This window comes from Sinocyclocheilus anshuiensis, unplaced genomic scaffold (genome assembly GCF_001515605.1).
Source record: "Sinocyclocheilus anshuiensis isolate Anshui unplaced genomic scaffold, SAMN03320099.WGS_v1.1 scaffold85, whole genome shotgun sequence".
NCBI classification, from domain to species: Eukaryota; Metazoa; Chordata; class Actinopteri; order Cypriniformes; family Cyprinidae; genus Sinocyclocheilus; species Sinocyclocheilus anshuiensis.
This window is the reverse complement of record NW_015536800.1, coordinates 868,715-884,740: the sequence shown is the minus strand read 5'-3', so window position 1 is coordinate 884,740 and position 16,026 is coordinate 868,715. Positions and strand designations below refer to the sequence as shown.

Genomic DNA, 16,026 nt, shown 5'->3' with positions numbered 1-16,026 from the left:
AATATCCATATGTATATAATTTTAATGCTATAGCCTTTGTGTATATATTTAAAGATGTGCATCTTTAAGCATGACAGTTGAAATGAAATGGTAACACTTTAAAATAAGAGTCCATTTGCAGCATTAAGATTAATGAAAGCTGTGTAAGTATTGTTCCTTGTTAGAGTGTGTTAATTTCAACATTTACTATTATTATTATTTTCTTTTTACTACTACTACTAGTATGGTTCAGTACTGTTTTTGTTAATAAAGCACTATTTTAGTTTTTGTTCAGTATCAATTTTAAAACTATCGGTTAATTAATCGGTATCGGCCAGTGTGGTCCAACCTAGCTATCGGTATCGGCAAAATCCACTATCGGTCGACCTCTAGTATATAGTAGGGGAACTTACCATTAACCATTTAACAGGTTTTTACTGTAGCATTTTTACAGTCTTTTACCATTAAATTCACGGTCATTTTTTACAGTGTAGATTATAATTTAGAATATATATTTTTTAAATATTTTTAGATTTTAAATACATTTTAAAAAATATTAATATTTTTATAAATATAAATATAAATATTTACTGTCAATTTTTCACACATTTAAATGCAATCCTATTTCATCAAATGCTGTATTTTACTTACAAAGAAAAGATGCAACTGCAAATTTGAATTTTTACAGTAAATCACTGTGTGGTCTCAAATTGTTTTTTCCACACTACTTAAAAAGGCATGGGATTTACATATCAGCGTTAAATACGCAAATCTTGCCCACAGACTGCTATGCATATTTTCGTTTCTGCTAAATAATTTTATACTAAATAGCTGACATGAGGTCTCTCTGCAGTTGTCATAACAGCCTTGACAATGAGACAAGACTTTGAAATACAGTATGTGTACAGATGAACAAGACAAAGTGCTCAGACTTGACCACAGAGGAAAAGGCTTTGTGTTGAATTTGTACATTTATTTGAGAAGTCTGGGAGTGAAGCCCAGTAATGCCTCAGCAATCATGTATTCGCTTAACATCAATGAGTCTTTGACTGCACATCTTAACTTAGCAGCAGTCAATAACTTCAGCTGTGATGATCGATAAACAGAGCAGAGTCTGTACTTAAGAATCGATTATGAACTGGAGGAGGGAAATCGGATGGGTTGTGTCTAACATATGACCATCACAGTGACATAGGATTGTTAACTGCATGATGTCTCTTTCATTGAGAAATTAAACTGATAGTTTAACAGCTTTACATCTGCTCAGATGAGAACATAGAGACCTCTGCAGAATGTGTCATCTGGAGGGGAATAAAATGTTTTGGCAAATGTGAAATTATAATCTCAGTTCCAAGGTTATTGTTACGCGGCAGGAGGTGTGTTTAATCTGGGTGCAGATAAAAGTGTGTATTAAAATAGGAGATTATCCTGGAGGTCACACTACAGTTCCAAATGAGACTCTCCAGGTTATTCTGGAAACATCCAAGTCATACTCACTGTTTCCTTTGAACGATTTAAGATTTGGAGGAGAGCATTGCTGTAACTAACTGTGCATTTAATTTGAGTAAACTTGTCTCAGCAAGTACACAGAGTTTGAGAAGTACTTTTTGCATTGCAAATCTCACCAGAGTAATAAAAAAGTCAATCAAAAGTGATACATTCAGCTAATCATATCAGAATCTAGTTTCTCAGATAAAAGCTCTGTTCCAAAATCTTCTGAGTTGCCTACCCTAAACAGCATTTTCAGGCATTATAAGTGGTGCTCTTGACACAATGGTAGGCAGCATAAGTATCAATCCAACATGATGGATAAAGCAAGTGAATTGTTAATTATACATATACTTACAATTAATTGAATAAAAATAATTCAGTTTAATTAAAAATGTTTTATTTCACATAATATTTGTGTGATCAGTTTTTAAATGCAAAAACCTATTCTGTGTGAATGGCTCCTCAAAAAGCAACTGTCTGTGATAGCAAGACAGCTCATTAGGCTTTGGAACAGAGCTGAAGACTGTACACTTGAATGAAGAATGGCCACTGATCATCTTCTCTTGTAGACTTTCAATTTGACTGACAGACTGTTTTATGTACACAGAGACAGCAGATGTTTTGGAGAATTCTGGAGGGAGGCACTGATCAACACACACTACGGGTTTAGAAAGTCTGACCATATGTTGATGCTTCATTACTGTGATGTCAGTTTAATACCGAGAATCCCTTCCTCATTAAACCCAGAGAAACATGCAGCTGAGTCTGATGAATGAGTATCATGGGAGATGAAGGATGAGTGGGGTGTTTCTGTTTGTCAGTGACACGTAACTAAAGGCATCTGCGCCACATGTCAGAAAGACATAACGCAAAGCATTTTGGATGACAGCCCAAAAAGCATTCCTGCGAGCTTGATCACAGGAAGAATCAGGGACAGACACACTCAAACAAAAACACATATGCATCCAAACACAATTCCAATAACTGCTTGATGTCACCTTGCATCCTGACAATGCAAAAAACTGACGTCTTGTTTTTTAGACAGCATTAATCAGAACAATAACCAGAGCAATAACATTTATGTGGCTATACATGACACCTGGACAACTGAAATAGCAATATTTTAAAAAGGTTTCCATTGGTCCTGAGATTACACTTCATCGTAAATGCATTTGCATCCCATTGCTCAAGAGAGTCAGACTAAGCTATGAGCATTACGGGCCCGTTTACACCTGCTTTTAAGATCTGTCTCTGTGATTCCGTGATAAGATCACAAGTAGTCAGCTGAGACACATTGCTGTTTACACCTTGTAGTAACATGCATCTCAAATGTGTCTCCTGTGACCACTTGTGATTGGAGGGAAGGGTCTCTGATTTTGAAACTACATACATCGCTCACTACATCAACTGCAAGTTTATAAGTTGCAAAAACGACATAAAAGCACAAAAAGTCCACATACTTGCTTTAAAATATATATTTATACAAAAACAGTGTGCAGTGCAACAGCCAAAGACATTACATATGCATGTACTGTATATTGCTGCAGCAATGGTGCTTTAAAGGGGGTGAATTTAAAGATGCCAAGTTCCATTAAGTCTTTTGCATCTAGGCCTAGTCCTTTTCATTTTTTCAGATGGACATAACTGACATTGCGACAGCGATTACTAAAACAGCCCCACTGCTTCTCAAGGGCGGGTACTATATTGTGCACCCAAAAAAATGATGCTGATGTGCCAGATGTGTGTGCCATAAATTACTTCAAATGCAGGTTATCATTGTGCAAAAAAAAAAAAACTGAAAGCACAAGCTTTTGTATCCGGTTGTATTAAAACACTAAATATATTGACAGAGGATGGAAAAAACTGTGAAGCTACAAGAGGAAATCTACCCAAATGTCAAAAAGTGTTTTTCTTAAAGGTGGGGTAAGCGATTTCTGGTAGCCAATGTTGACATTTGAAATCACCAAAACAAACACGCCCCTACCCCAAAAGGGTCTCGCCCCTATCTTGATAGCTCCGCCCCACACATACGTACGCAACCCAGGCAACGATTAGTTCTGTGAAACAAAGCAAAATCCCCTGTCGACTGATATTTTAATCCGTTATCTGCACTCTTGACTTGACAGGAGCGCTTTGAAGCCGATCGATTTCAAAACTATAAAAAACGGTTTCCTTACTTTTTCAGTTTGTCTCGACAGTTTTGGGGTAAATTTTACATATATTTCAGATATTTGGCCGACGCGCTCGTCTTGAAGACCCACCGGAGCCTCTTCATCCGGTGTCGCGTCCACTCTGAGTGAAGGTATGTCGCCTTTTTATTCAAAACTACATGTCCTTTCGTCTGAAAACTACAGTGTAAAATTAAAACACTACGAAACACAGAAATGAAACGTTTTATCTCTGGAAAGTTGCTGGTTATCACCAGAGCAGTCATGTAGTGATTATTTTTTACCGACAGAGGCCGCTGCGAGCTACACTGATTATTACATGCGCCGCTACTTCAGCCACGAAGAACTGAACATGGAGAGAGCGGAGCATTATTATCATCAGTTATCAAAAACACCATTATCGGTTTCAAGGTATAGTCACATAATAACTGTTCTTAAATTAAATTAATACTGTTTGTATTATATAATAGGGTCTGAACAGGATGCTGGATTTACACAGTTTCTAAAATTAATGAAAGTTCCACTGTCAAAACCCCATACACGTCTTAACTATACCACTTGGGTGAAAGTACACCCTGATATGGATAAATGATAATACAACTAAATAATTGGACATACAACAATTACATTTTCAGAATTTAATTACATTTTATGCTCAAAAAGAGGCTTAAATGCAAAATAATAAGGCTAATTAAAGATCCATTTCCAAAAGCACAAACATATAATTACATTTGAAAAGTTCAGAAAGTTTGTATTATATATACAGTATGTAACAGTTTGTGAAAAGGAAAATATTAGATACACTTAGAACATGGTTAAAATATTTACAGTGGGGAAAATATTTATTTTATTTGATCCCCTGCTGATTTTGTAAGTTATATATATAAATCTCTATATATATATATATATATATATATATATATATATATATATGGTCTACAAAAAAGCACAAGCTTTTGTATCACCGCCATCTCTATCTTTCTGTCGCTTGGCTCGCTAATGTCCGTCCTTTTCACTGAATGCTCTCTCCTCCACATCATGAGTAGACACGCCCCTTACTGCTGATTGGCTACAAGTTTGTTTTGCTAGTTGGCCCGAATCAGTTTTCTAAAGCGTTTTTGAAAAATCGTTTACCCCACCTTTAAAATAATGAACTTGGCCGTATGCATGTCGCCATTGTATTTAGTGGAGAAAACTAATCACTGAAGTGTAAAATTAACAAAAAAAGTCAATGTCATACAGAATGACAAACACTTAATAAATCAATTAATCCCTAAAATTTCTAAAAACATCAACCATACCGTATTATACTATTGCTTTCCTTTGTGCAAATGTAGAAATGTATTATTATAAATTTGAAAGTTTAGTAGTTCATACGGTCTACTGCAGTTTTGGGAATGGAACAAACTAAACTCCATTCACTGGCCTCTCTCTGAATTACATCTACCATAACAACACCTTCTTACCATAGTTTTGTTAATCTAACAAAAATGGTTTCTATGTCACACACAAAGTTCAGTAAGTTTGATGGGCAACAGGGCTGAAACAACAAGGCTTATAAACACAGTGATTTGATTGGCTATTTGGGCTGTCAGTCAATTATCTGTCATAAGATCAACTAACAAACTTTGTTTTAGCTCAATGGATGATTGACATGTGATTTGGCTTCACTGACTACCTTTACATGGACATCAGTAATCTAATTATTTACCTTATTCTAAATAAGACAATATTATGATTAAGGTGTTTACATGAGTTGCTTTTAGAATATTCCTTTCATGTTCCCGTTTTACATGTTATAGTGCATAGTTTGATTAATGGCACGCGTCATTACATCCCCACGTGACGCCATCCAACACCCCCTCCGGAATTTCACGTATAAACATATAGTTCGTCTTTGTGATGATGCCATGTACAGTTTTGGGTGTTTCATTTTTAATTTTATGAAAGATTCAAGTGCAGTTAATTATTTGTACATGCATACAGACGACGGCGGTGTTGAAACTCTTTTATTTGCCATCAAACGGTTGACCACTGCCGTGTGTGTATCAACGAAACGTCCTACACGATGGTAATAATGTGATTAAGGTGTTTACATGTCTATACTGCACTTCAGTAATGCGACTAAAATAGGAATACTCCACATGTCTTAATTCGATATCTGTTTACTTCGAATATGACTTTAGCCGGATTAAGGTAAAGAGATCAAAAATCTCTGTTTACATGGTAGATTCTAAATCAGAGTATTGTCTTAATCATGTTAAAATTGGATTATTGTTGTCCATGTAAATGTACTCACTGTTGTCCGAGATAAAGAGTTTACACTACACATATGTGTAGTCACATGCAGTAGACGGATCACAAAATGTTCTGAAGACATTTAAATCTGTATTTATCACTGACTACTTGGGATCGTCCGAAACAAATGTTAAAACTGGTCTGGGAGAGAGCAGCAATCACTGTCATCACACTCTCAGCAAATGTGCACGAGAGACAGACAGAAAGACTTTAGTCAGTGCCATTGTCAGAGCATGAAAGTACCTTTTCACATGTCAGGATGTGTAAAGCCGTAATTGTTTAATTAGCAAAATGCATTCTAGGAGGAAGTGTGCGGATCGCTGACTCATGTTTCCCTGCTCCAAAACAAACAGTCCATGGTGGAGCGCAGTGCTGACGCTGGAATTTTTGGGAATTTTCGGAAGCTGGCTGTCAGGCCAGAGTGCTCCTGGAAAATCCTCTTTTATTAAACTGACCATCTCCATCTCACACACATACAACTTCTGATTATGACAAGCTGACTTCAGAGAAAGTTTAAGTAAGTGCAGTCAAAGAGCCAACAGCCGTCTGATGAGGTCTTGAAAGCTTTGAATTTTAATGTGAGTGTGTCTAGACTTGTGAAGACAGGCTGATGTCATGTGTTTTACATTCAAGTAAAACCTGAATGAAAAATCAAATTCTGTGTATTTGAATACAACACTTTCACGTTGCAGACACTCAAACAATACAACTGCAAGTGAAAGTTTTTTCCCTTTTCACTCACTCACACGTTTTGCTGTGTGCACAGTTTTATGACAAAAACCCTCTTTTGTACCGGGCATGAATGAAGGCATGTGTGTGTGAGTGAGAGAGAGATTCTTCTCAAGCTAAGTGGCAGGATGCAGTCTACCAGGAAGAGATAAGTGCCTGAATGAAGTGGGCTCCCACATTCGTCACACACACGCGCACATACACACACAGTGAGGGAAATCAGCGTACAAAGAGATGGAAATGTGTTTAGTGCACTCTAATGGCATGAGATAAGCACACGGCCAAATATTCACATTCTGTTTTCACAAGAACAACAGAAGCAAGATGATCAACCACACAGAGTCATTTCCACCATACATACACACATATACAAGGTCATAATCAATATGTAAACAGATGGATATGAATCTGACACGTATGTAGAGGTTAAAAATTGACTCCCAGTTACAACACATAATATAACATAAACACAGTTACGCAAACTCAAAGATGAAATAAAAGACCAGACTACTGTCAGACTGACATGAGACCCTCCTACACATTAATCTGACCAGCAGTTCCAATAGTAAAATGTCTGTGTTCAGTGTCCAAAATTAACGCTAAGCACCAATTGTGCAAAAAAATTGGCTTTGGTGAGTAATTAAAACAGTTGCTTTTTTTAAGTGATCGGTTATCAGTGATAAGGGGCTGCAACATAATGTATATTTAAGCTGATTTGTAAAAATGGTATGATTCTGACTTGATCATGTCATTCCAAATTTTTCATTGTTTCAGAGCAGCTTTACAGAAAATAATGTTGGTGATGTTTGTTATATCCTCATGTCATGTCGCATTTAGCAGATTGGGCGATAATATAGTTTACATTTTGCGATGATACAAGCAGTTAAGATTTGCTATACAGTATATGTGTACCTAGACTTGTGCCGGTATGCGATATATCCCGGTAATTAATATGCACGATATTGTTATCGTGGGCACTTCTAAATACCGTGAATAATTATATATTACAAATTATTCAGAATTTTGAATGCATTTTAAGAATACTTTTCTCATCAACTGGTCAAAATGCACAACACTGCTGTATGCTGCGTGAAAGACTTGTGCGCACTCTGATGTAAACAAGCGTGGACGGGAAGCACATGGCGGAACATGTGAGAGACGCTCTGGATGAAAGGTTCAGTTATTTTTGTTATAAGAAAAAAAGTTATTAAACCTGTTATACTGTATTATGACAGCACTTTTTTTTTAAACTAAATTTCAATATCGTTATAATACCGTATACCGTGACAAAAGCATTAGCAATTCATCGCAACATGAAAATTTGATACCGGCATATCCCTATAGTGTACCTATGCAGAGATAAGAAAATCTGTAGCAATTTGTCTGTCTTTTAACAACTTTTACCTAAAATCTAGTATGCCTATTGTCCCAAAACTCCTTGCACTAAGCCACCAAAACTATTCCATTCAGAATAAAATTATGATGTGTATTCTTCACATTTTTGTGACAGGTGCAGTTTCTCAAAGAGAGAAAGACTATCTCGCATAAAGCAATGACTTGACAATGGTGCTGTTTATTACTATAAAGGAAAATTAACACTTAAGTCAAATTTGCTTTGTTCATTCAATTTTCATGAATTACTCGCCATTGTTATGCATAACAAAGTTAAATTTGGACCTTTTGTGAGAAGACAGCATCTCTAGGAGTAGTTGTCTGCCATTAAGCTGTCCTTGTTTACTAGACGCAGACTACTATAAACTAGAGGACTATAAACTACAATTCCACAAAATCAACCACTGCCCTCTATAAAACTAATGGGGAAAAAATTATGTTTAGGCAATGAAGAAAGAGTGAGGAATGAAGTGCAGAAAGTATCTGACAGGAACTGCAAACACTATGAATGAACAATACAAAGGGTAAGAAGAAAGTAATAGTATAGACCAATTATCGGTTTGTAAACATTCAATATGCGCGCGCATCATGGTTGCAGAAAACCCGGGAGAGATAGCCTTTACAGCTAGAGAATTTCACGGATACGGTACAAAATAGTTAGGTTTAAAAAGATTATAAATTATATTGATTAGATGTCATTTTCAAAATGTTCTACGCATATTACAAGAGCTTGTCACCCAGCGATAAGCACTGTTATTCAACGAAATTGACGTTAGAGAGTGCGATAGTCTTACAGATCCGAAACAGGGATGACGGTTTTTGTGGGTGGAGCCTATCTGGAGGCAGAAAATGACGTTTTCAAGTGGCAGTCTATGGAGCCATGGAATAAAAGAATAAAAAAAGGTAAATTTGATTTTATATTTCAAAATTATGACTTTATTCTCGCAATTCCGAGATTATATCTCACAATTCTAATAAGGAAAAACAACTCGTCATTCTCTCTTTTCCCCTCGGCTCTTCTGGCTTTTTTCCCTCAGATTTGACAAACTCACTATTTTTGAGTTAAGTCGAGTTATAAAGTCCGAATTAGGAGATATAAACTTGCATTTGCGAGAAAAAAAGTCAGAATTGTGAGATAAAATAAATAAATGTTATGTAAAAATGTTAATAGTAAGGTTTAAATAATATTTCTAATAGTAAGGTTTAAATAATATTTCATGCTGTAACTGTAGGGCTAATACAATACATCCCCTATGAACAGCATATGTGAATATTATGTAGACCTATTGTTTAAATCGAATTTATGCTTTAAAAGTAGAGTAATCATAACAGTTTTCATCCATAGTATGTCCATTTAAACGTCTTTGACGACAGTATTCTATAAAAATTATTTGCATTCCGATCTTGACATCAAAAGGCACAAAAATATATTTTTCTTTTATTCCATGGATTTTACCCATTTACCTCCACTTGTTCCCAGTGTTTTTCTGCAACCACTATGCACGCACAGCTGCAAGTGACGTAACTGTGACGTCTACTCTAAATTGGTCTATAGTTTAAGTTTTAGTGGGTGTTACTTTGACAGATGATCCATTACTACAATTTTGTATATACCATAAATTCACCACTAACATATTCTATGTTGTTTTATTCTATTTTTACTTGTCCTTTTTTTAACTTGCCCTCTTCTTTTATATTTCTCTTTACTTCCTATATTACTTTCTTTATCTGGCTTCATTTATTTCCTGTATTGTATATTTCATTATTGTAAGTACTGTGTAAACACTTACTGTAAATGCTGACAATCATGCCAATAAAGATGTTGACTCTTATTCTGAGAGAAATATAAAAAGTGGCATCAGCTTTCTTTTCTGTGTGTTTGCCCCTAAGTCTCTCCGCATACACCCCCAGTAAACTCCCTCGGGTTTGTTTATGTTTCTCTTGCCTAAACAAGGAGGCGTGGGCTAAATTTGCATAATCAGAAAAGATTGGTTATTCTGTAGCAGCAGTGTCGTTAGGTTTACAATGTCTTAAGATAGCATAAACAGATAACATCACCTAATGACTGTATAATGTAACTAGCCCTTTAGTGACCCATTGAAACCAATAGAGCTCTTGGTTTCTGTAAACAAGAACAGAAGTCCTAAACAATGCATTTACCTCATTAATGGAGCTAATAGCCTTCTGTTATGTCAACCACAACAAACCATTAATAGGAACTCATGAAAGTGGTACACCTTGAACATAAAGAAGTAAATGTGCAAGCATTTCAGGTTTTGTCATTTTCGGGGTGAAATTTCTAAAAATGTACAAAACAACCGCAAACTTAACCAAACCAAGTTGCCACACCAAAAGCCTTCCATATAGTTAATATAGGGAGTGAATAATGTCTTGCTTTATATCCACAAATGCCAAAATATGTATTTTACAGTTTTTTTCAACTGCTTACACACAAAAACTTGTCACACAATTTCTGAAACCTGACACTCAAACAGCAGAACCAAACACCAAATCTGCAAAACCATACACTAATTCTCGGCCTTTGACTCAGTTCTCAATTTCATAAAACACTTTTTGCAAAACACAACACACAATTTTCTATGTAACACACAAAAATCTAACAGGAATTAATATTATGGCAAAAGTCTTTGCAAATGTTTGCTTTTGAGATGTGATTGTGATATTTTGAATGCTGTGCTTCATTTTGCAAGAGATGTGAGGAATTTGGCATTTTGTGTGTGCAATAATTCTTGGCTTTGTGTGTAAAGTTTTGAAAAAAAGAGGCAAAGTTTTAAAAATGTAAGCAGTTGAAAAAAACTGTAAAAGTATGGTTAAGTCTAGTGTTTAGTAATTACAATTAGTGTACAATACGTGTAAAGGAGAAACAGATATTTCAGCAAAAGTATATGTGACCCTGGACCACAAAACCAGTCTTAAGTCGCTGGGGTATATTTGTAGCAATAGCCAAAAATACATTGTATGGGTCAAAATGATTGAATTTTCTTTTATGCCTAAAATCATTAGGACGTTAAGTAAAGATCATGTTCCATGAAGATATTTTGTAAATTTCCTACTGTAAATATATCAAAACAATTTTTGATTCGTAAAATGCATTGCTAAGAACTTCATGTGGACAACTTTAAAGGCGATTTTCTCAATATTTCGATTTTTTGCACCCTCAGATTCGAGTTTTTCAAATAGTTGTATCTCAGCCAAATATTGTCCTATCCTAACAAACCATACATCAATGGAAAGCTTATTTATTCAGCCTTCGGATGATGTATAAATGTCAATTTAAAAAAATTGACCCTTATGATTGGTTTTGTGGTCCAGGGTCACATATGTGGTCCAGGTAAAAGTAAAATTGTGGGGAGACTGAGGACCATAAATCAGATCTTTTTTTTTTTTTAATTGCAAAATGGAAAAAAAAAAGAGAGGGTTGTGTTTAGGAAAAGGGGCAGGGTTTAGAGGGTAGAATATACAGGTTATACAGCATAAAAACATTATGTCTATAGAAAAACATGAAAACCCAACATGTGTGTGTGTGTGTCAAATACTTAAAGGGATAGTTCACCCAAAAATGCGAAACATAGCAAGGACATCGGTAAAATAGTCCATGTGACATCAGAGGTTCAACCGTAATTTTAGGAAGCTACGAGTATACTTTCTGTGCGCAAAGAAAACAAAAATAACGACTTTATTCAATGTGTGCCACCATTGTGAAGAATATCACGACGCATGCGTCTGCTTCCGCATCATGTAAACAACGCATGCGCATGACTCCGCAGCTTATGTTGAACACGCACATGCGGCAGCACGCGCATGCATTGTTTACATGATACGGAAGCAGACGTATGCGTCGTGATATTCTCCACAATGGTGGCACGCCACAGCATACAGGATGAGGAGGAGAAGAATCATTGAATAAAGTCGTTATTTTTGTTTTCTTTGCACACAAAATGTATTCTCATAGCTTCCTAAAATTACGGTTGAACCTCTGATGTCACATGGACTATTTTTAGTTTAGTTTAGTTTAACTTTATTGTCTGTCCAGATTTCCTGAACAGAAATTCATCTTAGACACTGGCATAGAAAATACATCCTAACAGATAATACTATACATTCACATATAAAAAAAACAAAAAAAAAAAAAACATGAATTTTACCGATGTCCTTGCTATGTTTCTGGACCTTGATTGTGTTAGGACCCTTGCTGTCTATGGGAGGGTCAGAGAGCTCTCGGATTTTATCAAAACTATCTTAATTTGTGTTCCGAAGATGAACGAAGGTCTTACGGTTTTGGAACGACATGAGGGTGAGTAATTAATGACAGAATTTACATTTTTGGGTGAACTATCCCTTTAAGGCCAAGGTTTAATACTGTACGCCTGTAAACAATTCAACTAAATTTGGGTCCATTCATCTGAATGGCACAGCAGCTCCCCCCATTGACACCTTGCATTTAATTAGCATGGCTATTTCTGCTAAAACATCAACACAGTGCAGATATGCTAATGCAAGGCTACACTGCAGACGCGCCAGTAAAATGCTCCATCAGCTAAGAGAGTGGCTAACGTTAGCATTAGAGAGAACTGGATCGAACACGCTCAATGACCTGGACGGTTTTTGGACAGTCAGCATTTTACCTGGTATGATGCAAAGAACTTCAAGACAAGCACTGTAACACAAACTCCACCGATGCATATCATTACTGTAGCAACAACATATAAAGTTGTGGTTTATGAATTACATGAATTACATGCAAGTTTAACGTCATGGCAGATTAACCGTATCTGAAATATTATCCTGAGTAGGACATTCAATCATCTTGGGTGTACACTGGTATTTATAAGGGAGTTGGGTACATGTTCATATACATGGCAAAGGCTGTTTACTAGCATTTTACACTTCCAGTACTAACAGTATGAATTAGGTTCGCCTTGGAATATGTGATAGATATCTGACAGAAATGTGTGTAATAAAGATTAAAAGTGTTTTCTATGTCTATTTATGTATATGTGAAGATGTTGTCCACCCTTTCCTTGTAGTACTGCTATCAACGAGCCTGTCAAAATTCTAGGCTGAATGTTTCACAGTTTGGAAAAACAGAGGTCCTCCCTATAACTGCCAAACAGTCATACTCCTACACACATACACCCAAACATAGACACACTAATCCAAACATACATACACACTGCAGACATACAAACACTCATACAAACCACTTAAATGCTTTTTTTCATTCTCATCAGTAATCCATATTGGTTGTGTGTACAGCATGCGTGCCCTCTGCATGTGTACATACATCTGTCTCATGAAAGCCTGGAAACAATGCCAACACATTGCAGCAGAGAAACAAATGCTCAGACTTATAGTTCCTGAGTAAACATAATATATACACAAAAGAAAACGAGAGAGAGAGAGAATGTGGAGAGGGAGATTATGTGAGTAAATCTGTGTGTTGGCATGTGAGAGAGGGAGGAACAGAGCAATTTTACAAAATGTAACTGCAGATGATGCATTTAAATATCTGATCTGCCTTAGGTGGAGTTTACTTACACATCCAAAGACAAAGTGAAAAAGAAATCTTATTATTGGCCTTCCTTATGAAGATGTGTCAACAAACACATAGACATAGTCGTCTAAAATCGGCTATATGCAAACATATACACATGGCCCCTTGAGTGTTTCTGTCATCTTTACAGTTTAACCCTGCATATTACCGGTACATGAAAAATGTCTATTTATGTCTATACCACTAAATCTATATAATCATTACACTACATAAACATACAAATACAATTATGCACAACGTAAACGTATATGAAGGCCACGGATTATTTGTAATTACTCGTTCCTTTTACGTAATAATAATTAATAACATTCGTTAATAACGTTTGCATGCCAGCTGTCAGCAGGTGAAATAGTGGTTCACATGGACGGAGTGAACTCAGTTTCAACTTCGTTAGATTGATATAATAATTGCATAAGAGATTGTAAATCGTGCAGGGGCACTCTACCTGCCCGGACAAATGTGCGCGGCACTGCGCGCGGAATGCATGAGCTTATGACAGCGGAGCGCACGTGGCCCCGCGAGCCGCGGGATCATCCCGGGAGAAACCGAATTAAAGCGGGCTAGATCATTTCAGCGGGGGAGGAGGGGTCGTGCGAGGCTTGCGAGGGATATTTCTACGTCAAAAGAAAAAAAAAGATTAAAAAAGAGGCGTCGCTGATGCTCGCGCGCCAGAGGACTCAATGCTTGACCCGTGCGAGTCTCCGCGTAAAAAAATAACCTAAAGTTTGGGAATAAAAAGCGCAACAACTCACTCCTCCATTTAGCATATAACAATACAGCACCGTGTGAATTGCGAATTAGATGTTTATGCTTTCTCTTTTGATCACCTCACAGAAAGTGTTTACAGATCAAACGCATGGAACAAACGCACAAAAGCGCCTTACCAGCTTTGCAGGGATCCTTGTAGTCTATCGTTTCTGTTTTATCCTCTTCATAAAAATCATAACTGTCATCATAATCTAAGCAGCTGTGCAAGGACACTTTGCCCCAAAAAGTCAAGCCGGCCAGCAGGAGCGTGATCCAATTCATTTTACTGGTCAGTGCAGAGTGAAGGCAGTCCATCTGAAGTTTGAATGAGCGCGGATCAGAGTGGAGTGTCTCGTAAGGGTCCGGTAGTGGTGATTTAGCGCTACACGCGCCGTGTGGACATCATCATCTTCATTATCATCATTGGTCCGGTTCGACAGACAGGGCAGGACCGTCCAATAGTATCCAGCTGCAGATCTCGGACCGTCAGCGTCGCGGCATCTCAGCTGGACGCCCAATGCAAAGATATGAACCGGCAGATCTCTTGCACAGTCAGATTTCCTAAAGAGGCAGAGCTGCAATGAAAGCCAGTCTTTAAATTAAACAAGTAAAGACACTGGTGGCAGGGGGTGAGGCGTGATGTACATTTAAATTAATATTTAAATTAAGATGTTTAACATATTTAAATGAATGAGAGCAGGGTTTTACAGAAGCTCAAAATCTCGACAGATAGACAGATAGGCTAGATAGATAGATAGATAGATAGACTTTCCTATGCACACAAACTACTTACTTCTTTAAGAACAACAACTATACATCTTTCGTGCATTATAAAGACAGGAAACTATCTGATTTACTTTAACAATACCAACCGAGTTCACCCAAAACGAGCCGGTAGCTGTAAAAGTCACACTCTCACTAAAATTTGAGCAATAATCCGGCAAAAGCACTGTTTTCCCGTCGCCTATACAAAACTTCAGGATGTAACGCAAGTTTCATGTAGGTGAGATCGTATTTAAAAACTGTTATAAATACAATAGTTGCTTTATTAGGAGGTGACAGTAAAAGCGGCTGTGGTGTGACATTTAACAAACCTGTTTAACTCCCCTCGTAAAGTAGGTCTGTCTCTCTCTCACCCTCTCTCTCTGTCACACACGTCTCTGAACTAAAAGCAGTTTCTCAGTGTGTAATTTGCTGCGAGAGGCTGCTTTAATTTGGACAGTATTGACCTCAAAATAGCTGCAGCCTGCTGGAACAAGGAAGCTAAGAAACACTACAAAAAAAGCAGGCTATTGCTGATTTATACATTTGTTCCATTCAACACATCTCGGTTAGAATATACAAACTTCTGTGACTTGAGTGAAGTGACTGTCAAAACGCCGAACGGACTTCATGCAGGCAGCTTTGAGCTCGTTTATCCACTCTCAGGTCCTGCCTAATACAGTTTACCGGCCGTAACCCCGGGGCCCGGTCTCCTTTAACGCCTATTTACCTCAGGAGAGTTTACTGCGAAGCCGTTACGGCTTAAGCGCAGCCGTCACATCTGACAGAACAGAGCGCGCCGCGTCCAAGTAAGCGCGAGGAGACTCGAACCTTTATCGCGCGCTACTTTACAAACATAAAGAATAGACGCGCCGTACGTTTAAC

At 37.1% G+C, this 16,026-nt stretch overlaps 1 protein-coding gene across 1 annotated transcript in view; it reads right to left on the bottom strand.

The window, feature by feature from the left end:
- Positions 1–14,818, bottom strand: part of LOC107656041 (dorsal-ventral patterning tolloid-like protein 1) — a 57,313-nt gene extending 42,495 nt beyond the window's left edge. Inside the window, exon 1 of the mRNA XM_016443699.1 lies at positions 14,517–14,818. Within this exon, the coding sequence (XP_016299185.1) occupies positions 14,517–14,694 (178 nt within the window). The 5' untranslated portion in view covers positions 14,695–14,818. The remainder of the gene's footprint in view (positions 1–14,516) is intronic.
- Between the last annotated feature and the right edge of the window lie 1,208 nt (positions 14,819–16,026).